This window comes from Herpailurus yagouaroundi, unplaced genomic scaffold, assembly GCF_014898765.1.
Source record: "Herpailurus yagouaroundi ecotype Mexico unplaced genomic scaffold, PumYag 197, whole genome shotgun sequence".
NCBI classification, from domain to species: Eukaryota; Metazoa; Chordata; class Mammalia; order Carnivora; family Felidae; genus Herpailurus; species Herpailurus yagouaroundi.
Genome location: NW_024412428.1, coordinates 28,471,903 through 28,498,620, shown reverse-complemented (window position 1 = coordinate 28,498,620; position 26,718 = coordinate 28,471,903). Strand labels below are relative to the sequence as shown.

General features: G+C 40.6%; 1 protein-coding gene across 2 annotated transcripts in view; it reads right to left on the bottom strand.

The window, feature by feature from the left end:
* The window catches only part of VWA8 (von Willebrand factor A domain containing 8), a 369,166-nt gene that overhangs the window by 7,767 nt on the left and 334,681 nt on the right, over nt 1-26,718 (bottom strand). For both annotated transcript variants that reach the window (XM_040448547.1, XM_040448546.1), the window contains exons 41-42: nt 12,402-12,527; nt 10,544-10,702 (exon numbers count right to left, since the gene is read on the bottom strand). In XM_040448547.1, the coding sequence (XP_040304481.1) occupies nt 10,544-10,702; nt 12,402-12,527 (285 nt within the window). The remainder of the gene's footprint in view (nt 1-10,543; nt 10,703-12,401; nt 12,528-26,718) is intronic.

The window sequence follows — 26,718 nt, the reverse complement described above, 5'->3', positions numbered from 1 at the left end:
CATCCCAGAGAATGGGGACTAGTGACCTCTGGGCCTCAGAATCAACAGACACCTTTGTGGGGACAAGATTAGTGAAAAGTCTGTGGGATAAAAAGTGAAATGGAACAGCATCTAGAGGGGTATTGGGGGGGGAGGTGTCTGGGCATGTTATAGGTGGCAGAGAGGAGGCAGTCGGGAAGGAGATCGTGGTCAGAGTCAGAGTGTTTAGTCTGGAGAAGGAAGGAGGACACTCCTTTTTCTGAGACTGAAAACGAGCAGAGAGAATGGGAATGGACAGAAGAGATAAGTGTGTAATTGGAAGGGACAAGTGTACAAATGAAGGCCGATGTAAGATGCCTAAATATTTAAAACCTGTAAATCAGGATATAAATTGTTAAATAAAATATATTCTGTCCTCCTTTGATAAGTAAATACAGATTATAATGACCTGGAGAGCTAGGAGTCCTTGAAGTTCTGTGCAAGAACAGAATGGTGTGGGCAGCACCGGCCCCTGGCTTGCTATAGTCGGCTCTGTCCCATATCCATGAGGCGCCTCACATACATATGTATGGACACCCAGCCATCATATTCCTTCCTACAGTTGCCCCTTGGCCATACCTCAGACCTGGATGTTTACACCATTGGCCAGTCTGCCCTATGAAGATGGGCATAAGAAAGGGGACCACATAGGAAGCAGGCTTGGGGGGTCATCAGAGGTTTCTTGGGGAGCCCAGAAACTGGGAACATGATCCAGAAACTGGCTTTAACCGAGTATACCCCCTTGGCCCCATAGGCTCTTTACCTCATGGGAGGGACATGGTTAGGGGAGGACCAGAGTGAGATCTTAGGTGTGGTTTTCAGATTTTTTAATTTATGCAAAAGGCGATACAAAAGAATTGTAAGGGAAATTTACCAATACAATAAAAAGGCTTGATAATAAATGCTTTTTAAGAGGATGTAATAAATTCCATATGTGAAAAAAAAAATCTCCTTGGATAGTTTGTTATCCATCTAATGAAAAGGTAACAGAATTTGAACCCTAAAAGCTGTACAGCTCTTGCCAATGGCAACTAGTAAAGTACTGGCTTCAGTAGATGTCTAAGGTCACCCACGTGTTCAGTGCTGGGGCTGGTATGGAGAAAGCCTGTTGGATTCCTCCATGAAGCATGCTCGAGGCCCTATCATGTCTCAGTTGACAATGGTCATGGCAGAAACTATTTTAAGCCAAGAATAAAGTTCTCCTGAGAAGGTGCCAGGCAGACTGCTTTCGTTACGGGGCTGGTGAAGTAATCTGTTAAACAGGATCTTACACAGGAGGGGATAAGATCAGTTCCTTGAAACAGAAGTAGGTTTCTCCTTTTTGGCTGAGGCAAGAGGGCTATAAATGTATTAAGCTTTTTCCTTCCCTTTAACTGGAGATGTAAATTCTTACTAATCAGATGACCATGGATGAGACTATATGAATACGTCTTTGACCATATGGTCTGCTCACAGGGTTGACGTAACTGGTTACTGTGAGGAAAAAAGTTGATTATTACACAAATAGCAGTCAAATGAGCTCTTTCTCAAAAACAGATACTGGCTGATTAAAGGCTTCGGGAACTTTTTAGTTACTATCCATCTATCATTCCCTGGACTGATTTACCTACCTACCTACCAACCACTTTATTTGTCCAGGAGAACAAAACATACTATAGTTTTTCATACAAGTGAGAGAAAGGTAAGTTGCCGGTCTGCCTTTCTTCTCCCTCCCTTCTTCCCTTTCTTCCTTCTGTTTTCTCCTTTTCCTCCTTCCTTTCTTTATTTGTAGTAAGGAAAGTTCTATTTGCAGAACGATCTGCCTTTGTCTGTGCCTGGTTAGCATTGCAAAGGCTGAGAAGACACACCTAAGGGACAGGATGAGGCTTATAAAATGGTTTGCAGGCTCTGGTTTTCATTTTCCAGACAGGCTTGGGGATTATTCTGTGCCCAAAGTAAATAAAATGCTTGAGAGGAATCCAAAGCACATCCAAGTGTGGAACATTCCCTGGTGTTACTGTAGATCAGTGTAAGCTTCCATTAAAAACAATATTTCTATGTCATAATTATCTAGTATCTGCTATCCAAGGATCCCAACACGTTTTACAGGCAGAGATTTGCTAATCCTCAAAACGGGCTGGGCTAAAGGAAAAAAGGTACATAAACTCCTTCTTTTCCATTCTCTGATACTTAATCCTACTGTTCACCCAGTCTGGTTCGTTTCTGCTGTGACCACCGTCAAATCAGACTTGACAGGGTCTCAAGCATGCATCTGTGGAGGAATCACAAAGTCACTAAACAAGAGCCTCACTGTCATTACCAAACCACCTAACATTCAGATCATAACTTTTTTGAGCAGCTCAAAATTTTATGGTCACGAAAATGACCACTTCTCACGGCCTCCCATAAGTCCTTGTGGGGGTCTTGCATTGCAGCATAAACATAAATAATAAGCCACAGTAGTAAGAAAAACTTTGACTAGAGAAGATCAATTTTAATACTTCTTTGCTTTGGAAACTTGTTTAAATGCCCCTTTGCTATATTTTCTTTTGAAAATCTCATTCACTTAGAGAAAGGTCTTACAAATGAAAACGAATGCTGAGTTTCAGTCTAAGACACAAAGATGTATTAGGAAATAAGAAGGCTGATTTGTGATAGTTAGGTTGCAAAGAAATGTCTGCTTAGAACAAAGAGCTATTGGTGGTTTTTTTTTTTTTAACAAGTGAGATTTATGTTTAGATTTCTGTGGGGAAGGATAATCATCTGCTAGTTAGGAAAGGCTATGCTTTATTATGCATCCACATTATAACTAGGTATGAGACAATTGTCTGAGGCTATTTCTGAAGACTGATGATGTGTGAAATTTTAATCTACTACAAATCCAAGTACACCATTCTAAGGTGGCACCACTGACAGTGGGCAGCAAAGGATTAGAAGATGAATATGTGATCAAAAGGGTCAAGGGAAAGTGCCAAGAGAACCCCTAAGGTGTTAGTGAGCCGATAAGCTATAGTAGTAGCTAGCTAACCTTTCTTTGTATCTTAGAAGTCAACGTAAAAAGAATACTGTTCTGGGGCACCTAGGTGGCTCAGTTGGTGAAGTAGCCAACTCTTGACCTCGGCTCAGGTCATGATCCCATGGCTCGGTTCAAGAGTTCGAGCCCTGAGTTGTGCTCTGTGATGACCGCATGGAGCCTGCTTAGGATTCTTTCTCTCCCCCCTCTCTTGCTCTCTCTCAAAATGCATAAACTTAACCAAAAAATAATGTTCTGAAGGTCAAGGATTCTAGGCTTAGCTCTGATATTAACAACCTCTTTGACCGAGCACAAGTCACTTAACTTTTGTAAATCTTGTTTCTATCTTGTAAATAATGCTGGTTTAAATGACCTCTAACATTATATGCTTCGAAGTCACTTAACCTCTCTGGCAAATAGGAATAATCTCTGTTTTATCTAACCTCACAGGGTCACTGCAAGTATAGGACAATACATTTAATGAGTATAATGTCAATGTTTGTACAGTTCTTCATGTCTCAACTCATCTTGATTCTCTTCACAAGCTTTGTGGTGGGAATTATTTACGTCTTTTTACAAATGAAGAAATTAATGCTTGGAGAGGTCAACAGCCTTTCCTAAGCTCAGAGATGTAGTGGAAGCCAAACCCAGGTGCTCTGATTCTGTAGAGAAATAATCATTCCCTATCCCCCTCCCCAGTCTCTTTGGCCAGTACTTCCATAGCAACAACTGGGTCAATTCTGAATTCTTGTTTCACTGTGAATGGATTCAGAGAACTCTGTACCCCTTTCTTGGGTCTTATCTCCATGTACCAAGAAGAGTTTATTCAAAGCCTAAGCCTGATAAGATAAATGGTTTCAATTTCTAAATGTGTGAAACATTCCTGAGGCATGGGGAAAAGGTTAATTACAGACACAGAGCTAAGTTTTTGACAGAAGGAATCTTCCCAGCAGGTGCTAGTTTTGTGAATCATATCTTTTCACATCTTTCTGAGAATTAACCCAGCCTTTCTGACCAAGATATCTTTGAGAAAAGTTATGCCTACTATACCTCACTTGGACGATGAAGTGCTAAGGGAAGGAAAAGATAGAGTCTTTTATGTAAATGGTACATTTGCTTCTGAATTACAGCATTGTAAAAATACTGACTGGGCAGAAGTAAAATGGTTGCAAAAAAACGGGGATAAAACATCAACTTCTTAAGAAAGGGCCCGGAAGTAGGAGTCAGAAGTCCTGTTTTTTTTTTTTTTTTTTTTTACAGTGCAGCTGTGTGCCCTTGAGCAAAGCATGTTACCTCTCTGGATCCTGATTTTTCTCATTTGTAAAACAAAGAAGTTGGTGAAAATAATTGCCAAGACCATTCCTGCTCCTAAGGTTCTATGAAAAGTCAATGGTGAAACAGACTGGAAAAGTCTGCTTCACTTCTCATAGGAAAATCTGTGCCTTGCTTTCTCTTGTCAAAGGAATGAATCACCTAAATCTACCTGAGGATTGATGAAGTCTTTTCTAAAATGAAAGCTCTCAGAGTCTACAAGAAATAACAATCCAGTACTGGCTCTAGTGAAGGTCTTTCTCCAATGGAAACACTGCACAAAAGCCCAGATTATGAAACATCACACAAAATTAATATAAATGGAATTGTTTTGGTTTAATTGGAGATGGAAGGGGAAAGGGTAAAAAGTCCTGTCTGCTCATCATCAAACCCCCAACACCCTTCAAGCATTCCTTGTTACACTGTTAGGAAACCATGGCCTTAAAATAGGAGTTATTCTCCACCACAAAAAAAAAAAAAAAAAAAAAAAAAAAAAAAAAAAAAAAAAAAAAAAACAAAAAAAAAAAAAAAAAAAAAAAAAAAAAAAAAAAAAAAAAAAAGAAAGAAAAAATTGAGCACTACTTTTCAAAGTCCCATTTCTCAAAAACTAAATAAATCTGTCTCTTTTCTGGACTTGCCACTTGAGTGCTCAGTGGAGAGACAGTCACCTAACTCTTGATGTTATGGAGTGCTTTGAAGAAAAAAAATAAAGGCATGAAGAGCTTTTGAAAAGGAGGTCTACTTTAGGGTTTTAGTAAAACATTCCCATGGGCTTGCAGAAATCACAAGGAACAAACAAGAAAGCATGAGATAAAGGAAAAAATGTTTCTTGACTGAAATAAAACGGTTCGCACAACAGTTACCATTCCACTTTTCACTCCCGTGTTTCAGTGCTCTGTGAACATTAAAAATTTTGCTGCTTATAAGACTAGAGGAGTTTATGATGATTATTAGCAAATAATGTCACTTTCATCTTAAGAGACCAGACTATATATGCTGTTTCTGAGAAGAACTGAATTCTATTGGTAGACCAATTATGAGAAACTTTAAAAACTCCAGATGGCTTTGAAATGTGTCCTGCCACTGAATTACCTTTCTCTTCTCAGTAATTCTTACTCAAGGGTCTCTGTGGTTTGGCATGGCTCATGCTAGGATGGAACAGAAAGTGGAGGCTGACTCCAAATGAGCCTCCTGGACCTGGACTGTAATGACCCAGAGCCTGGGAGCTGAGCCCAAGCCAAACAAGATACAACACAGATGCCAAAAGAGAGGTTTCGGGGAAGAGTCCAGATCACTGGGCCAGGTCGGTGGCTTCTGAAGGTTTCAAAGCAAATATAGACTAGACACCTTTACAAACGAGGGATCCAACTGCAAGAAGACCATGCTAGAAGCCATCTGGAACCGTGGAGCAGGAAGTCTCCGAGCACATTGCCGAATTCCTAAAGATACTACATGCGATGCCATCCTGGGCTACGGAATATAAATTTTTCACTAGGAACTCCTAAAACTGTCATTTGTTCATGCATCATTTTATGTTTGCTGAGAAAATTACATACTTTCATTAGTTATTCCTAGTCCTTATGTGTTTCTCACAAATGGGAAAATGAAAGCACAGATAGAGTGAGTTGGACGTGACCAGATGGTGTACAGATACAGAACACAGTGAACGGAATGCTGCCATTTGATGTACACGCATCAAATATCTCTGAGAAGACACCACAAAAAAGTCCACACCGGAGGGGTAAGTGGGAGCTGAGAGGGGTCAGAGGCTTATGTAGAGGGCTTCACTTTCGCTCCTTTTTGAACCTTCTACACATTTACCCCAACGCTCTCACAGAATGTCAGGTGGCTCCACCCCACTTTTTTCATACACTCTACAAAGGAGGCTGGAGAGACCCCAGCAGAGACTGGGTGGCCAGTGGCCACTCTAAACTCAGACATGTTGGCAGGGGTGGTGAGAAGATTATACAAAGTTTCCAGTGCACCCAGTGCAGGGGAGAAGCTGTCGGGAGTTCTGGAAACATACGGAATGTTGGGATAAGGTAAGTGGCACCATGAGGAAATAGCCAGATGAATCCAGAATAAAGGACGTTCTGCAGAACAACTGTTCTGAACTCTCAAGAGCAAGCATCAGGACAAGCAAAGATGGTAGTGGCAGTGGATGTGACGTGGCCGCTCTGGGTGAAAAGAGGCTAACAAGACATTACAACCAAAAATGAAGTGTGGATTTTGGATCCTGGATTGCGGGGGGGAAAACCAATTAGAAAAGACACTTCCTGTGGTAAGCACTGAGTAGTACATGGAGCTGTTGAATCATTATATTGTACACCTGGAACCAATATAACCCTGTATGTTAATTACTTCATTTAAAAAAAGACACCTTTGAGATAGTTGGGAAAAGTGAATTTGGACTGGAGACTAGAAGATATTATGAAATTACTGATAATATTTTTAGATGTGATAATGGTATTGAGGTTGTGCTAGAGAATGTCCTTACTGTTAGGAGAAGCATAATAAAATATTTAGAAGTAAAGCATTATGATTTATTTTTAAATGATTTAGAAGAAGGAAGACAGTATATATTTAGAGAGAAACATAAAGCAAACAAGGGAAAATATTAACATTTGGCGAATCTAAGTAGAGGCATATGGGTGTTCATTTTACTTCTCTTTCAACTTTTCTGTAGGTTTCAATTTTTTCAGAATAAAAAAGTTGGGATAAAAAGGGGAAATTTTAAAAACAAATCAAAATACCAAAAGGGAATAACAAACAGGAGAGGAGTCCTGTCTCCAACAGCCTTCTGACTTTGGGAAAAGTCCTTAATGTTCCTGGGTCTCAGTTTCCTGTCTGAGGACTGGGGAGACTGAGTAGTGACTTGTGAATTCTGAAGTCCATGGACATGGTAATGAATTTGCAGGAGCAGGACTCCTATGCTCTCCCCGTCTCCTGTCCCTCCCCAGCCCTCGAGATACTCGCCCAAATGCCATTTTTCCTCACAGAGCTTGTTTTGTGAAATCTTGATGTCTTTTCTTGGAAAGATTTTAATGCAGTGGAGACTTTCTATGCTCTTAAAAAAGTTCTAAAGGAACTATAGTGAAGGTAGGGAGTATGTTTAGAAGTACAAGAAAATGCACAAAATCCATTTCATAAAAGTGCTATTAAGAATCTAATAGCATAGGGGCGCCTGGGTGGCTCAGTCAGTAGAGTGTCCGACTTAGGCTCAGGTCATGATCTCGTATTCATGGGTTCAAGTCCTGCATCAGGCTCTGTGCTGACAGCTCAGAGCCTGGAGCCTGCTTCAGATGCTGTGTCTCCTTCTCTCTCTGCCCCTCCCCTGCTTGTGCTCTGTCTCTCAAAAAATAAAATAAAATATTAAAAAAATTAAGAATCTAATAGCATAAAAAAAAACAATGAAGATACTTCAAACCTTGAATAAAGCTTATCTTATCTTGGTGTCTTGCTATAATTTCTTGCTCTAAATATTGACTGGATTTGTTAGTCATATATTACCATGGTTATCTTCTCAATATATCTGTGGTTTTACTAACAAAGACTGAGAAAATTATTTACACTATTGTCGGAATTCGAGACTATGAGCAAAATATGCGCTGAAGTGGGGTGTCTGGAGATGAGCATGCTTTCTATGTGCCTCTGTTACTGCACATCTCTCATTGAATGTTCTATCAGAATTGGTACTTTTTATGTGTCTCCCTCACTAGGCTATAAACTCAAGGATGGCAGGGAACTCTGTACCTAGCAGAGTGCTATCCTCTTAGCAAGTGCTCAATTTATGTTTGTAATTTTATTAAAATCCACTTATATGGCCACAATTGGGTTATAACTGTCAATAAGAAACAAAACAAAACAACAGCTTGTGAAATGCTGATTTTCCTTGATATTGTTTCTTTTTGGTGTGACATGTCCAGTCTCATTAATGTTGTCCCAAATGCCAGCCTTTTAACAGTGAGAACTGGAGAAATACCAATCTCTCTGTGCACTCCGCTGTGTGAGATGAAATGAAATATTCAACACGCTTCCTGATAGTCACATCATCCACCTGCAGGCTGTTGGAACGGTTCTCAGATTTCCGTATTAGCTTTGCCACCTTCTACCTTCTGTCTAATTCTTTACACAGTCCTGGGGAGCCGAGTCAACCAATTTCTTGGTTAGCTCCTAAAAATGTTCCTAAAAACTTAGAAGAAGTAGTCTCACCTATTGGAGCGGTTCTGTTCTCAAAGGCATAAAAATCCTCTAACTGGAAATTTTATTCTAGATAATATGAGTATGTATACCAATTTTAATAGTGATATGTTGGTTACCATCTATAATGGACCACAATTTCCATATAACTCAAAAGAAGCTAAGGAACGCTGACCTTCAAGACTCACAAAAGAGGCAGACGGGCTGATCCAAATATTAGTAGAACCCAAGGGTTTCAAAACATTCAATGAGACTTATGCTGATGTGATGGATAGATGTTTAACCATCTGCTGGTCATCCATGGTCCAAGTGATTTAGGAATTATACTCAAACTCCTACTAGACAAGATCTAAAATATTTTAAAATGAATATTTTCCAGAGACCCATAAAACATAAAAAAACAAAAAATTAAAACGAAGACACACTTACATCTGAAGGGAGGGAGGGTCCGGGGAAGGAAAAGGCTCAATACTAGTGCACAAGCCACAGGACATAAAGCTGTCAGAGTGGTCTTTGATTTTTGGCTTTGACCTTTCTGGCAACGGAAACCAAGAGGGAATCTTGAACAGTTCCATGGTTTTCACTAATCACAACCCTGTTCTTCACTCTGGGAGGGAAACAAAGCTGCTCCCTACCGTGAAAGTCTACATCCTATTTGTATTTGTATCCTGAACTTGTACAGAGCCTGGCAACCCACAGCACTCCCTGACCAAAGCACCTTTTCCTACCACTTAATTCCAAAAGGAATCTCTCACACAGAGCTTCATGCAAGGGACCCTGGGAGAGTTGGAGCTCAAAAATGGGCTTGAAGTAAACGCAGTGATGGGTTACATTGATCTATTGCTTGCTGTGCATTCCGGCACAGATCTTTAAAGTAAAAAGATAATAGAGACCGTAATACACAGATAGTAATCCTCTACGTGGGATGTCAAGCTAAATAATGATCTACGATTGCCTATTTCTGAAGGACATGTTGGATCCTGAATATGATCTAGAATACCTATGGATAGACTGAGCACCCTCTATACATGTCTGCACATATACCATTTCTGCCCCCTGCACGTTTGATAATAATTACCCAGCATGTGACTGTGTTACTTGCTCTATTCAAGGGCCAGAAGTGCAGGTGCTCCTGTGGCCGATTAAGAGTGGACCGATGGGCAACTTGGGCAGTCACATGGCTCTAGGGGATCCCCTTTCCACACTCAGGCCTCTGAAGGAGGGTGCAGCAAAATGGACACAGTTGGAACAGGCAACTGCATTTCTCCCAGGGTTGCTGTCTTCATTCCCAGTGGGGGGTCATCTATTACTGTTTAATCTTCGCCCACATGGAAAGGGAAAGCAAGGCTGAGAATAGTGCTCTTTGAGGGTGTCCTCAACCCTTGGGAAGGCTGTCTGCTCGGTGATGGGGAAGAATGGGCTGTGGAGGAAACTGGGATGAGGATGGCGGTTCTAGAAATTTGTGGAAGAGATCTGTGGTATTTCTAAAATTTTTTTTTTTAACGTTTATTTATTTTTGAGACAGAGAGAGACAGAGCATGAACAGGGGAGGGGCAGAGAGAGAGGGAGACACAGAATCTCAAACAGGCTCCAGGCTCTGAGCAGTCAGCACAGAGCCCGACGCAGGGCTCAAACTCATAGACCGTGAGATCATGACCTGAGCCGAAGTCAGACGCTTAACCGACCAAGCCACCTAGGCACCCCGATCTGTGGTATTTCTAAATGCCTGCTTATTGCCCCTAACATTATGGCTAACATAACTTTGCACACTGGCAAAGTGCAGTGCTTTCTTCTGATAATGGGTTCTATGAATTCTGGTATTATCGTTTTCTGATGGTTAGGGCAGAGGAAACAAAAGGCTCTCTTCCTCCGTGCTGATAAGTGAGCTGATGAGGAGATGAAGATTTTTGTTCACTCCGGTGGAGCCTGCATCCCCCTTTCTGTCACCGTGCCCTAACCCGGAGTGACCCTTGGGCATAAGTGGTCAGTGACGCCCCTCATCATCCTTAGTTCATGCCATACCTTGAACTTCTCTTCGTAGTTCTCGAAGGCTTCCATGACCATACACACGGCCTCCATTGAACGCTCCAGCCGGCCATCCACCCCGTTAAAGCGGTACATGCTGCCAGACACATCCACCACCAGGCGCAGGCGCTTGGGTTTCTGTTGGGGGCTGCCCAGCTGAGGGAGGAACAACAGAAAAGCCTCGTGAACCAGGAAACCACCCCTGGTTGGAGTTCTGAGGGTCCCACACCGGCCCCGGCGTGCCGGCCATGAGGCAGGCAGATCAGCTGGAGGCTGGGTGTGGCTCGAGGCTGTGCTGGCAGGTGGAAAGGACTGTATTTCAGTAGATAGAATTTCACATTTGTGCTGGGGCCATATGGGAGAGATTTTCCTTTAGAATATGGGCCTTCCAAGGCCTAACCTAGTCTAGTAAAACTGCCTTGCTGAGGCTGTTATTCTTAAAAATAATAATCTGGAAAGACACAAACCCCAACATGTCATTTTCATGTCATGCCTCGGAGTCAGTTACACTAGCAAGATTGAGTTGTTTTGGAAGGCCACGTTGATTCTGCTAGTGCCTTTTATGTAGTGTCCTGCAAATCATTTTCCACATAGCCTGTGATAAATGTTAGATTCCTAAAACAAGGTTCTGTGAGAGGGCGTCTGGCAAAGAACAGAGGGAATATATTTCATCAGTGTCTTTTGTCATTACAAGCTTTCAGTTTCTGCTTCCTTCCAGTCGCTGCATTTCTACTTCTCTTTCCTTTTCTTGGCAGTTAAAGCATGTAAGTGGCATCTAACTGCTATTTAGCAACAACTGTCAATTGAAACATAAAGCTCCTTTAAGTTTCAGTTTGATTGTGGACTCATGCCTGACAATTTGCAGAATTAAAAACAAAAGTACGTTTGTCGGTTTTACTTATAGGAAAAAAGGAAGAAGAAAAGTTCCAGATTATTCTGTTGTTATATGCTTGCTGTCAGGTATGAAGGCTAATGAGCAGAATTAGTAATTTCAAAAAGATTGTGTGGGTATTGGAGTGCAGTGATTTCAGACAGAATTCAGTATATTTCTTAAAAACTTGTGTCTGCCTAAATTAAGAACAGAGCCACATGATTCCATGACCACTCACAATTCAGATACATCTAAACGCATTTGTTGACCGCAGTGAGTCAGTATAGATAGTAGTTGTTGACTCATGTCAATGACACAGAAGTGAGTACTGCCCAAATTACCAAAAGATCCTCTCTGAATAAACATTTAAATGGAGTAAATGACTGCTTTTCCCCACCAGTCACTGCACCCCCAGCTCTCAGTGGCTACTCAGCAATTTTGGTTATTCAGGAATACAGGAAGTCACGGGGCCCTCCAAGAGACTCAGTATTTCAACGGCTGTCTTTTTTTTTTTTTCTTTTTTTGCCATGGGACTGCAAATACTTTAATATGATGGCTGTCTAAAGCTTTACATGCTACAATTGGAATTATTTAAGAGAGAATTTCTTATTTTCTAAAATTTTCTTCAGTTTTGGGATGGGCACAGTTCTTTGAAGTAACAGGATAGCAGAAAACCACCAAGAGTGTTCCAGGGCTTTTACTCGCACAGGCCTCCAGGATTCATGGACACTGAGTGTCTTCAGTTTCCCCTCCCCACCAGGGGCACCCTGCTCTGTGTCCTGGGAGCTGATCTGCAGGGACAAGCATCAGCCTCTTGCTCAGCTGCAAGCTTCTGGTGGATTCTGCTGGTGGGAGGCCCTGGCAGGAGACCAGGTTGCCATATTCAGGGTTTATGGTGTTTTGATAAAGATGGCAACTCTGGAAAGCATTTGTCTGTAAAGAAGACTGAACTTTACCTGAGACTACTAGTTCACCATTACTTACTTGTGGTTCCAGCTCACCCCGGCGTTTGTAGATGGCTTTTTCTCCAGTGAGCCCATCGATGATCTTGGCATCATCTAGTTCCCCCATAGCTTGGTGTCGTAGCCACTGTCTTTCTTTACCTTTAGCCTACAACGACATGCACACACACAACTCCTTATTTTAATTACTTCTGCAGGGTACGTGACACATTTTATGCATGATAAACAGGAAACACACATAGGATCTTTTTAAATAAGTGATGGTTCTGCATGAACACAGTTTCACAAAGAATGCCCTCTGTGTAGATTTTGTCAATTTTAATTGTTTTAACACATGGAATGATAAAATGAACTCAACGCACATACGAATGGGAAAGCAGTATGCAAATGGACCTCTGGAGAGATGTGCAAAATCCAGAAATGTAGTAGTGGCGATGCATTTCTTAAGCATTTTCTGTCACGGTACACCTAGCAGATTTCTTAGGTAACAAAATAATCAGCTTGAACTTGTTAACAATGACTGCAAGCGCAGAGAGTATGTGATCTTCAGAACTCTTCCTTTTAGAAGAGAAGTTGATACTTGAGCTCTCTGTGACTTAGTGTGCAAGTGGAAACAGCTGAAAACAATAGTTCATGAACATGTTGTGTCCCCCATGTCTCCCTGATCAGAAATCTTCTGAATTGCTTTCCCAAAGGTATTTCCACATAATACTTTCCCACAATAACTTATAACTATGCCAGGTGGACCGAGAAGGTAGTTAAACAATAAAGAATGACAATATCCCAATCAAGACATAGATAGGTTTATTACAGCCAAGGACTCTATTTACATTAAGAAGTGGGAAGAATACCAAAATAAATAAATAATAAATAAATAAATAAATAAATAAATAAATAAATAAAAAAAAATCGAACTACCCTATGACCCAGCAATTGCACTACTAGGTATTTATCTAAGGGATATAGGTGTGCTGTTTAGAAGGGGCACATGCACCCTAATGTTTATAGCAATGCTATCGACAATAGCCAAAGTATGGAAGGAGCCCAAATGTCCATCGACAGATGAATGGATAAAGAAGACGTGGTGTGTGTGTGTGTGTGTGTGTGTGTATACACACACACACATATACACACACACACATATACACAATGGAGTATTACTCAGCAATCAAAAAGAATGAAATCTTGTCATTTGCAACTATGTGGATGGAACTAGAGGGTAATATGCTAAGTGAAATTAGTGAGAGAAAGACAAATATCATATGACTTCACTCATGAGGACTTTAAGATACAAAATAGATGAACATAAGGGAAGGGAAGAAAAAAATAATACAAAAGCAGGGAGGGGGACAACACAGAAGAGACTCATAAATATGGAGAACAAACTGAGGGTTACTGGAGGGGCTGTGGGAGGGGGAATGGGCTAAATGGGTAAGGGCATTAAGGAATCTACTCCTAAAATCCTTTTGCACTATATGCTAACTAACTTGGGTGTAAATTAAAAAAATAAGTAAATGAAAAAAAAAAGAAGTGGGAAAAATATCTGAAATATTTTTATGTGTGCAAATGATAGTAGTTAATATCATGTGCTCTGGAGTCAGATAGCCTGGTTCCGATCCTCCCTTCCCCATGCTCAGATATCTGACCTCAAGCAAGTTACTTAGCCTGTCTGCATGTCAGTGTCCTCAGCTCTAAAATAAAGATAACACTAGTTCCTACTTTGAGGGATTGTGAAGAGTAAATGTGATACTACATGGAATTGGTTGAGAAAGAGCCTGGCAATCTATGTCAGCTGGTATCATCATCATCATCGCCATTATCATCAAGTGAGACACGTTAGGGACAACTAAGTGCACGTTAACTTAAGCATACTTCCATCACGGTTTCATTGGGAGTGCCTGTATGACAGTACTGTCATTGAACATACAAAGCCAAGCTTTAGGCAGGCTTCTTTAGGCATAGACCAACCACTACACAAAGAAGCTCCACACAGTTTTACTCTAGGCAGGGCTATATAATATTAATTTCTTGTTCCTGATACCCTTGCTGCAAACAAGGGCAAAATTCCCTCATTTGAATACAAATATATTAATGTGAATGTGAAACAAAGAGAGAGAAAGTCCTAAGCAGCATAAAGTCACCACCATTTGGTGGGCAGTTAATTCCAGGAATTATCTTACATGTGCCCCTCGGGACTATGTTTTTTTTTCTAATGTGTGTTCTTGGTAAGAACCCCATGATCTTATAGGAAAATGGGATTCCTTGGAGTATAGTTCAACGTGCTCATGCAACTCTGTGAGATACACAGCTATAGGTGGTAGGAGGAAGGGGTGAATGGAGTCTTCTAGAATCCTTTCCCACTGGGCTATGAATCAGACAGACAAGTTTGACCACACAGTGCTATCCTTCTTAGGCTCCCTCCCCTGCAACAGTGATTGGGACCTGGCTTCCATTTTCCCTTCCCCATCATTCCTGATGTCTGGAGTAGGATCATTCCTCAGGTTTCCAGGATACTTCACGCTGGGAAATGCGTTTGGGGGTGAGCACTGAGCTACCTTTCAATTCTGAGATTCTATGATTCTCGGAGATACCAAACTGCAGAGCACTGGCTTCTAATGCCTTTCATAGATGAGGACAGACTTTCACAGACAAGTCTAGACTGGGAAAATAAGCACTGCAAAAAATATTAGAGAATGCGGGAGCAACACTTCGCTGTCATCAAAGTGACATGGAGGTTGTATTCTAGAGCTGGGTTAAGAGGAATATGGGGTTACAACAGAAATAAGATTATGTAACAGCTGTGCCACTGTTATCATTAGTCTTGATTTTCAAACTTTCATCAATACATTGACAAGGCAATGACATTGAAGAAGTTCAAGGGAACCTGTTACATTTCCAGTGATAGTAACTCAATTAAGTACAATATAGAACTCTCAACTTAACCAAATAGCATATCAAATATACCAAATATCACAGTTTTTGATAAGGCTAAAAGTTACATGTCAACCCTAAAGGAATCAAAGAGGTTCAGATAATGAGCATAGGTTATTAAAAGTAAAAAAAAAACATTGTGTCACTTCTTAGCTCATCGTTGTTTTATTTTCTTCATTCTTATCACTGTTTACAAATGTATTATTATCTCTTTATCTCTATTAGCTCTCTGCTCCATTAGAAAGTAAGGTGTATGGGATAAGAGCCCTTATGTAACTGCAGCATCTAGAGCAGTGCTTGCTTGATACATAGTTGGTGTTCAATAAAAATTTACTGACAGGAAGTTACCACTAAGAAATGTTAAGTGATAAGCATATGATGGAAAAGCATGTCTATACACTATTATCTTAATTGTGTATGCATGTACATTATATACATGCAAAGAAAAATATGCAGGAGAAAAAACATTAATAGCCATGGTTATTTTGGGGTTGTGAAGTTATGGATGATAACTGTTTTCTTTAATTTCTTTTATATTTTTTAATGTTTATTTTTGAGAGAGAGAAAGAGAGAGAGAGAGAGAGAGAGAGAGAGAGAGAGAGAGAGAGAGGAGCAGGGAGGGGCAGAGAGAGAGGGAGACACAGAATCTGAAACAGGCTCCAGGCTCTGAGCTGTCAGCACAGAGTGTGATGTGGGGCTGGAACTCATGGACTGTGAGATCATGACCTGAGCTGAAGTTGGACGCTTAACCTACTGAGCCACTCAGGCGCCCCTTTTAATTTCTATATTTTCTAATTTTCATATAATGAACTCATGAGTTTTATAATCTGAAATAAGCAAAAATGAGTTCTTTTTTTCTCAAAAGGATTAAAAAAATTCCTTTATATTTTAATGAAATATTATCTTTGAGACCAGTTTGCAAGTTATGGAAAGCAAGGCTTCTCAAACTTTAATGTGCATACAAATAACTTACAGATCTTGACCAAATGCAATTAAAATTTTTTTTAAATGTTTTATTTAATTTTAGGGAGAGAGAATGTGAGCAGGGGTGGGGCAGAGAGAGGGGGAGACACAGAATCTGAAGCAGGCTCCAGGCTCTGAGCTGTCCACGCAGAGCCTGACATGGGATTTGAACTCATGGACTGTGGGATCATGACCTGAGCTGAAGTCGGATGCTTAACCGACTGAGCCACCCAGGAGCCCCACAAAATGCAATTTTTGATTCAGTAGGTTTTGTTAAATAACTCGTCCAACATCACTGCAGAATTTTTTTGCTAATAATTAATAAAAATGATAAAAGGGGGTCCATTTTAGGAGATCTATTAATGCCCTTGGTAGGGAGGCTACAGAATTATAAAATGCTTACTTTTCTCTTAGAATATTATGTTTGTCTGCTGTGTCTGGATTCAGCATCATGTAAGAACCAAGGGATTTTAGGTCTTAATTTTCTTATGCCAATGTTGCTTCTTTCCCTATATATGATTATCATCCTGTAATGTGCTCTCTAGCTTGAAGACTATTTCCATTATGTGTGCCAATGGAAGGAAAAAAAAAACTTAGTAAAATTTGGGGTGAGAGTGAGGGAAGGAATATGCTTTTTCCAATTAATATGCTATCCCTTTCTTCTTTTTTGGGGTCAGCTTTTATTTTTTTTAAGTTTATTTTGAGAGAGAGAGAGAAAGAGAGAGAGGGAGAGAAGGGCCAGAGAGAGGGAGACAGAAGGAGAATCCCAAGCAGGCTCTGCACTGTCAGCAGGGAGCCCAATGCAGGGTTCGGACTCACAAATCACGAGATCATGACCTGAGCTGAAATCAAGAGTCAGTCGCTTAACCAGCTGAGCTACCCGGGTGCCCTGGGGTCAGCTTTTAAAATTTAATTATAACACACTTTTAGTAAAGTATATGATTCTTAAACGTAGAGCTCAATTAACTTTAAAAGTGAACATGGGAGCCTGGGTGGCTCAGTTGGTTAAGTGTCTGACTCTTGATTTTGGTTCAGGCCATGATCTCATGGTTTTGTGAGTTTGAGCCCCGCATCGGGCTCTGTGCTGATGGCACAGAGCCTGCTTGGGATTCTGTCTCTCCCTCTCTCTCTCTCTCTGCCCCCACCCTGCTTGTACACGCCTTCTCATTCTTTCTCTCTCTCACTCTCAAAATACATAAAATAGGGGCGCCTGGGTGGCTTGGTCGGTTAAGCCTTCGACTTCGGCTCAGGTCATGATCTCACGGTCCGTGAGTTCGAGCCCCATGTCAGGCTCCGTGCTGACTGCTCAGAGCCTGCAGCCTGTTTCAGATTCTGTGTCTCCCTCTCTCTCTGCCCCTCCCCTGTTCATGCTCTGTCTCAAAAATAAATATACGTTAAAAAAAATTAAAAAAAATACATAAAATGTACATTAAAAAATAAAAGTGAACATCCCATGTAACCACCTGTATGTCCACAGCCCCCCAGGGCTCCTTCTGGAATTTATTTTCCTCCTGCCAAAGGTGACCTCCTATTCTGACTTCTATCAGCATGGATTAGGTTTGTCTGCCTTTGGACTTCATAAAAATGGAATCACACAGTAGGTGTTCTTTTCTGTCTGGCTTCTCTGGCTCAACATAACTCCTGTGAGGTTCCCTATGTAGCTGTGGAGCAGCCCTTTATTCTCTCTCACTGCTCTAATGATATTCAATCCTATGATTTAGTCGTAATTTATCCACTCTACAATGGCACTGTTTCCAGTTTGGGGCTATTACGAATCATGGCGCCAGGAGTGTTCCTGAACATGTCTTTGGAGCAGATGTGTGTGTATTTCTGTTGGGTAGGAATCCTGGATACATTCAGCTGTCGTAGATACTGCTAAACAGTTTTCTAAGGTGTTTTTTCCAATTTACATCCCCATGAGCAGTGTATAAGCAAGTCTCATTTGCTTATATCCTCACCAACACTTGACACTGGTGGCTTTTTAAAAAAGATTTTTAGCCATTCTGGTGGGTATATAGTATATTCCCTTCCTTTTTATTTTTATCTGTGGAAAAACAAATTTTGGTTCTGCTTGTCATTGGTATTTTTAAGGAACATGAACCAGTAGTTTCTGATTTTGAGAAGTGAAAATATGTGCTAGCCTTTTGATCCAGAACTACTGGGCACAAAGACATGTTTATTATAGTAGCACTATTCATTAGTTTTCAAGTCTAGAACTTGCAGATAAATATGGGCAGATAATTTATTATCTGTCATCTAGCCAGCCCACCAATATTTGGAAATTCAAAACAGGAAGAGGCCTGTCAGAATGGATACTCTTGGAAGCAAGGGGCAAGTGGGGGAGCACTTGAAAAACTTACTGTGGGATGGAACAGAAATATTTATTATTATAGACTGTGTATTGTATCTCAGCGAGATACATCCTTAACAAATAAGTTCCTATTGTATTTAAATATATGCTTTCATTTATAACAAAGGGCCAAACATGATCTTTATTGTATATTCCTATTGCAAATATTCTTATAAATATGTCCATCTGTTTTGTATTATGCAATACATCCAAACTAATGAGAACTTATTATACATAAAGCTATGTTTCCCTAGTAAAAATATACGTTACAGGCTTTCTAGAAAAAAAAACACATAGTTTTATTATGTTCATGTAAGGGACGTTTAAGACTAATTGAAATGCTCAGAGGATGACGTATTCTGGTTAATTCATTTTCTGGGAAAAAAAACTGGTTAACCAGAAAGCACACACACACTCATCTGTAGCAGTGAGGACATTAGGAGGAATACACTTGACAAAAACCAGTTATCTTGTGGTTTGTGACCCTCGATCTTGTGATTTTGGCACTGAAAGTATTCTGATTAATCTTAAGTCTTCACTTATCTGGGTTACAGTTACTCAAGACTTCCTTTACCTATAAACTCTACAAGTAAGTCAGTTTTCTCTTATTCCTTCAAAATTTAATGAAGAGATTAGAAAGATTTAAGTAGCAGTTTTTGAAAGCACATACATTCTATAGAATAAAGCATAGAGATATTCACCAATAAACATTGTGTCAATGAATAAATGTAATGGGTGTTTGAGGATACGTGCCTGGGCACAATGATTCTTTTATTAAACATTATTAGCTCCCATTATTTTTAACATTTAGTCATGTTCCACCAAGATATACTTTTTATGTTAATCTGCACAGTTAAAAAAAACATGCTGGATTGAGGTAAACTTTTATACAGTATTTATAAAATGACAAATTATAAATCAATGGAAACAATAAAAAATTTTCTCTGTGGTTCTCAGTATTTTGACATAGCAAAAAATATTTTCCTAAATACCTGTTAGGTTGCTGGCTGCTCTAAATGGTGGAAACAGTGTTGCCCAGACAAGAGAAGATGCAGACCTTCCTTTTTAAGGAGTCCCCTGGTTCTTGAAGGGACATCTCATGGCAAGGTTAACTAGTGATTCATGTACTTAACAAAGACGACCTTCGTTAGAAGAGTCTGTTCTCTTGGATGCCGATGTGGAACTAAACTATGACTTTGAGTTACCACTTACCGTCATTTTATAATTTGTTTTTACGAATAAAGAAACTGGGACCTACACACGTCAGTGTGCATGTACAGAGGCGATATAAACTTAACGGTTCAAAACTGAGCCCCAGATCCAGCCCCCTGCTTTCCCCAAGTCCTCACCTCAGTGAAAGGCAGCAGGTAGCCCCGATCTTTGGGCTGTTCGGGCCACAGGACGACAGGCATCTTTGCTTCCTCTTTCTTTCATAGCTCATGCCTAGTGGGCCGGCCAACCCCCGTGGCTTCCCGTGTACCCACCGTCTCTTCCCTTGGCCGGGCCTATTCCCAGTGCAAACACCTTTCTCTCTCCCCTGGACTGCTGCCGTAGCCTCTTCCCTGGCCTCCCTGCCTCCTTGCCTCTCTCCTGGCCCCCATGGTCCTGTCTCAACACAGGAATCAGAAGAATCTTTAGAAAAACACATTGTAATTTGCAGGCAACACATAAAAAGAAAAATTCCGGCATGATTAAATTTTTTAAAAGCCCAACTGAACTTCTCTTTCTCTAGTTATTTTCAGGAATGAAGTAGTATTTGTCTCTGTTGCACGTAGTACAAATGATCACACTTTTCGCTTACTTCTGTCCCTCATCTGTAACAACTTCTTGATTGTTGTTTCATTTTTGAGGTACCATGAGAATTTAGGCCCCGCTTATTACTATTACCATTAAATTCACTTTTTAATATTGTGTATCTTTTTCAAAGCAGTATCTTGATATTTGAGTTTTCTTTGAAACGCATTTTCCACAATTATTTAGAACTGATTCTGTGTTTAACTGAATTCTGAGGTTCATTGCTAGTTCTTCTACGCCATGAATTTCCCATTCTTAAAGAATTCAGATTCTCTTCTTAATTGGCTGGAATATTTATACATATGTGCTTACATACATATGTGTGTGTACATGTGTGTATATATATTTACCTCAAAATCATTTTCAAAAAGAGTACTTAAGTACTTAAGTCTCTCGATATTTGAAAATGTCTATCTCTTTGTACTTTGGCTGAGTATAGCATTCTCAGGTCACAACTTTCCCTTGTCCCCCAGATCTTGCAAACATTCTGACAACTAATGTAAGATTAATTTGTCTGTAATAATAGCTTGTTTTTTGTCTGCTGGTATTCTTTTAGGATATTTTCTTTGTTTCTGAGATGTTAACGTTCCATGAAGCTGTAAAAAGGCACTTACCTCTTTTCATTATTTTTGCCTGGTACTCAGTGAAGTTGTTTTCATCCATAGATTTAGGCCGGTCTTTAGCTCAGTGCAGTTTATGTTGTTGTTGTTGTTGTTACTTTGATTATTGCTTATGTGTTCCTTTTGGTCCTCTTTGGGAATATCATTGGCTCATACACCATGTATTTACTGCACAACTTCTACGTGCCAGGGTTCTACGTTTGGGGATGGATCATGGCTCTGTGTGTTAGCTCTCTGCTCTGTTTTTATTGATCAGCTTTCTTTTGTTTTTTATCTCTTTATTTCCTCTACAGTCTGGAATAACAATTCCAAGTTTCCACTCATGTTAGTACTTAGACTTAGGACTGGATTGAGTCTGTTCCTTCTACTTTTAATGTAGATTTCACTTTTGGCATTGCATTTTTAGTTTTTAAAATAATCTTTCCTCATTGCATTCAACTCCCTTATTATTTCCGCTTGCTTCTTAGCCAGACCCTTTTAAATCTATGTCTCATTTCACATACTTCAAGTTTCTTTGAATTGTGAGAACACAAAGCAGATGTTTTCTAAAAATCCAGTGTTTTCTGAAGAAAATATTATAGCCCAGTGGCACCTTCTGCCTTTACATCTTGGATGCTTGTTACTCTATCTCACTGCAGAATCATTTCATAGATCCCACGTCATTTCATTTTTGGGTGTTCCTATTCTTGAATGATGAGATGGCCCCACAAAACTGTTTAGGAACAGACTGGATAGACTCTCCTTTCTTGTATTCGCTTACCATTTTGTTATTATTAGAGTTCTCCTTGAAGATTTTGAACTGGTGTCCGTAGTGGAACTAAATCTATTTACTACTTAGCTCAGGAACTCAGTAGGGAAGGAGTTGGAACTGTGGACAGTCACAGCATGAGAACTTCATCTCCACATCATTTCTTACTGTTTGGCAAAGCCATCGCAATGGGGCCACTTGGCATTTGTTTCATCTTGTCTTCAGGCCAAGTATAAGCTAAGGCTGGGCTGGCCCCTTTCCCGGTGTTATTCCCCTTCCAGCTTTCTGTTTGTCGTAGCCACTGCATAAAATCTAGATCTCCCCAGCCCCACTGCTCCCAGTGTTGCTACTTTCAACTGCTTCTGCTTGGCAGTGACAAAATGGAGGTCAAGTGATCTGCTTCCCACCAGCTTTAGGGCTCTCGCGTCTACTCTCCACCTCACCAAGTAAGGGATGTCAGTTTGATTCTGTTGGGTTTCATGCACTTCCTTCCTAGTAATGCCATTCCTTAGGGAGGTTTTTGAGTTGTTGCTAGTGCTACCATTCACAAGGGCTCATCACAATCCGTTTAGCAAATATTCTTCAAAGCTTCTTGCACGTCACTAGCACTCTTCCCTAATTTCTGCTGTCATACGGTTTTTCACTGTTTACAGCTTTTTGTTATTTTAACATTTTCATGGTCATCCGGTGAAGACTGAGTTAGATGCCCGTGCTCAAGTAGCCTAGAAGTCAGGACTGTATTTGATGGCTGCACTTTGTCCATGTTGTCCCCTAGTGGCTATGGATGCCTTGTGCTGAGTGATGAGCCGTTAGGGTGCTAAGAAGAGTAACTGGCATCTTACTCTTCTCCCCAACATGCAGATGTTCCTTGACATGCTGTTTCCACCTTTCCTCTCTCTGCTCTGTAGTCTCAACCTTAGTCAACACACCTTCTCTCTTGGTGTGGGCTGTTGCTCTACACAGATGATGATAAGAATGCAGATGTAGATATGCATGTGGATATGCAACACTATCTGGTCCTCACCTTGCTCCTGAACTCCAGATTCACATCTTCAACGCTTCAAATCTCATGCTTGACATTTTTACGTAGGAGTCCCAGTAGTGAGAGAAACATGATAACATCCAAAGCAAACATCTGCTTTCTCCACAAGCCTCTCCTCTTCCTGGCTTCCTTATTTCTGGCCTCTAGGGCTTGAAAACCTCACTGTTCCCCTTACCTCACATTCGATCAGTCACTGTCTTCTTACCTACCTTCTTGTCCAGCCTCCAAACTGTCCCACCCTTTCTATTTTTCACTTTGATTGCCCTGGTTCGGGTTCTTATCACTTGTCACCTGGATAACTGAAGTAATTTTAATAATTTGGTTTCCAGGTTCCCCCACCTCTCTCTTTCTTTCTCTGACACTTTTTTTTCCATGGCTTTGAAGCCTCCTAAAGAAGATGTAACTAACTATACCACTCCCTTTCTCAGTCATGTTCACACTCTTCACTGCTTATAGAATTCAATTAGCATGGTGCTCTAGGCCCTTGGGGGTTCACCTTCTCCTTCATTTTCTCTCCCACTACCCCCAGCCTCATCCCCAAACTCTGAGCTCTAGTCTCTAGGCAGTTTGTCACTCTCCAAATAGCCTTGTATTCAAGGCTTCTTCCTCTGCTCATAGATTCCTTCTGTCCAGCCCGGAGCTATGCAAACTGCCTTTGGTGAGTAAACGCTTGTTACTGGTCCATGATGAAATCAGTAACAGAAATGAACAGTAAGCATTTAAAAACTTGTACAGCAATTTGAAAAAGTGCTTTCATGCTTGCTGAATCTCATATTAAGTAAGATGGGTTTGTATCTTGTATGCTAATTTTTACATCTTTTATTTTTCAGTAGTTCATTTCTGTTTTATTTTATAAAAGCCTCAGCCCATGATTGATGAAAAATACTTGGCCTCTCTCCACAGAAGGTTTGAGAAGCTCTGCTCAAGGCTGTCCTTCCATGCCAATCCTTAGAAGAGTTACCAATTAAAACCATGCTCATCCTTCATGGTCCAGCTCAAATGGCACTTCCTCTGAGTTTTCCCTAACTGTGCAGCCTAGAAATTGCACACACATTTGCCTACATAACACAGCACTTTATTTAAAACACTGCTGTGGCATTCACCATATTGCGTCTTCTATTATAACTACACATGTATCTTCTTTCCTAGGTCAGTCACTGAAGGCAAGAACCCTTAGGCAAAAGAGATATCCAATAAATGTCTACTGGATGAAATACAGTTATTATCAACTAAATAAAAGGAATGGGGAAATGCTTTCCATTCTTTAGATACGAGCGAAGTGGGTGCTCAGAATAGAGTTTAAATTCCTTGCCTGGCACCTACCTGCCTCTTAGCCCCAAGTCTCTGTATGTGTTTTAGGCTGGATGGAATCCTGCTCATACTGGAGACCAGCCCTCAGCATACCCCTGAGATTGCACAGTGTCATGCTTTTGTCTATGCCATATTCTCTGCTGGGGCATTTTTCACTTTCCTTTGACTGGTTAATACTTGTGTATCCTTCAAGAGCCAGCTCATGTGTCCTTTCCTGAAAAATTCATCTTGGAATCTCTTTCCTCTGGGCTTCCACTGCATTCTACGCATCTGTCTACCAAGACACCATATTCAACTGAAACCATGTGTTCATGTACCTGTCTTTCCCACTCCTCAAAACTACAGCCCTCTTGAGTACAAGGACAGTATCCTATGAATCTTTTTGCCCTCAGTGCCAAGCACAGTGCATGCCAAATGTTAATGTTCATCTTGAACTACTAAAGGAAAAAAAAGGAACATAATTGTTGGTTCACGGAGATATCATGCTAGCGAAAGCAGTCAGGGAAAGGCTAATTTCGTTCAGCCTGAGAATGATATTAGCCTGATTGTAGATCAGCAAAACACTGGAGAGAAGATATGATTAAAATCAGTGGCTCTTGTGGAATGGGTATTTTCTTTTGTTAGGGAATGCTGGAATCAAGAGATTCAGATTCTGAACCAAGTATAATTGAATTTATTATAAACTCTATTCTAATAAGAAGATTCTTGCTATTGATTCATAAAAGGTCCAATAAAACCAGGACTCTATGATATTCCATGATCCAGTCAAGAGGCAGAGAGGTCACTGGTGATGGCTATCTCAACTGAGAAGAAGGACACATGTTACAAAGACACACTCACTGAAGCAGACATTAGCAGGAGTGGCAACAACATTCCTTTTCCTCAAATCTCGGCACGGCCACCCGGAATCAATGCGTGGGCTTGAAAATGTACTTTGAAAAGTCATTTCAAATGATGATTTGCTAGTTCCTGGCCAGACTTTCTGCTGTTCACCAAGGAAACACCCATAGTTACTGGGATTACGCAGCAACCTCAACACAGCTGGGAGCTATTAGTCAATCGGAGCCACACAGGACTGGCGGAAGATGGCGAAAAGGGGACCAAACAAAGCCATCTTGTTTTGGTAACACTCTGAAGATTCATATTCTGCAGGAGGCCCTGTCTGTCCTTGGCCGGTAGCTGCGTTTTCAGCTAGCACATCTCTCTAAACTGAGGACGAGAAGGCTCACCTGAGAATAACACTCCTGTGGGTCTCAAAAATACCTACATGCAATAAGGGAAGCACTTGACAATACTACGTCGGCATCAGGATAACGATGCAAAGTGCGTTGTGAGCACAGGTGAGAATGATACTTCTCACAGAACTGTAGAGTTGGCAGCAGATAACAGAGGCCTCACAGGTAATAGGGACCCAAGCTCTGGGCCCAGATACCTGGTTCACTAGCCACATGACCCAGGACAAGTTACATCATCTTTCTAGTCTTCCGTTTGCTCAAAATGTCTACAGGATATTGCAGGAACAAAAGATCTACACTTCAGAAGAAATGTAGAACATAGTCCTTACTGCTTATCATAAGGATTAAATAGCATAATGAATGTAAAGCATTTAACTGGCTTGCAGTCCACGCTGATGAGTATTAGAAATACAACGGAAGTAATGATGAAACAAATTCTTCTGTGGAGAACGCTATGTGCCAGGCATTGTTTTAAATGGTTTACATGTCTCATCTGAATTAATCTGCATAACTGCCCTATTATCTGTCATTCCATTTTACAGAACCCAGGCTGTCTGGCTCCAGGGCTGGCACTATTAGTCACTAAGTGATGACAATGATGATGATGGTGGTGGTGGTGGTGGTGGTGGTGGTGGTGATGATGGTGATGGAAGAGATCTTGATAATGATGTTGATAATGTAAGGCAACTAGTAGAGTCTCTGGCACATTGTAATTGCTCAGTAAATGTTTGCTGTTATTAAAATGCTTGTATTATTTGTGAAGAGTTGTAGGGATGGTAGTTCTGCAACCATTTTAGGTACTCATCCAAGGATTATATCACTTTTATTCCCTTTCTTATATCTTAAAACTCTTTCTTGCTATTATTTAAGCCTATTTTCTCTTTTTCAGATTTCCAAGGAAGAAGAGAAGAAAAACATCCCTGAAATAATTACTCTATTTGAGGATATCTAGAAAGTTATGGATCCCCTTATGGTTTTTTCAATAGGTGCCAATTTCTTGTTTTCCATCCATTTCATCTTATTTGTTGCTTTTCTTTGAGCCCTTCACAGTTTTCTTTCACCTCTCTCTTGAGGGTGGAAAGCAAAACTGGGCAGTTTCTGATGCTGGTCTCATTGCTGTGGACTTTAGCAGAAGGTTCATTCCTTAACGATAACCCTAATTCTAACCCAGGTGTAAGTGGATTCCTACTTGAAGAAGTCACAGTAGTGGGTCTGCCTTTTCGTCCTTTGGCTGATCTGGTGAACATAATATCATTTATCTCAAAGAACTGATGTGATGATTGAATGTGGTGATGTCTGTAGAGTTACTAAAAGTAACTATAGCCTGGTGCCCAATGAATACCAG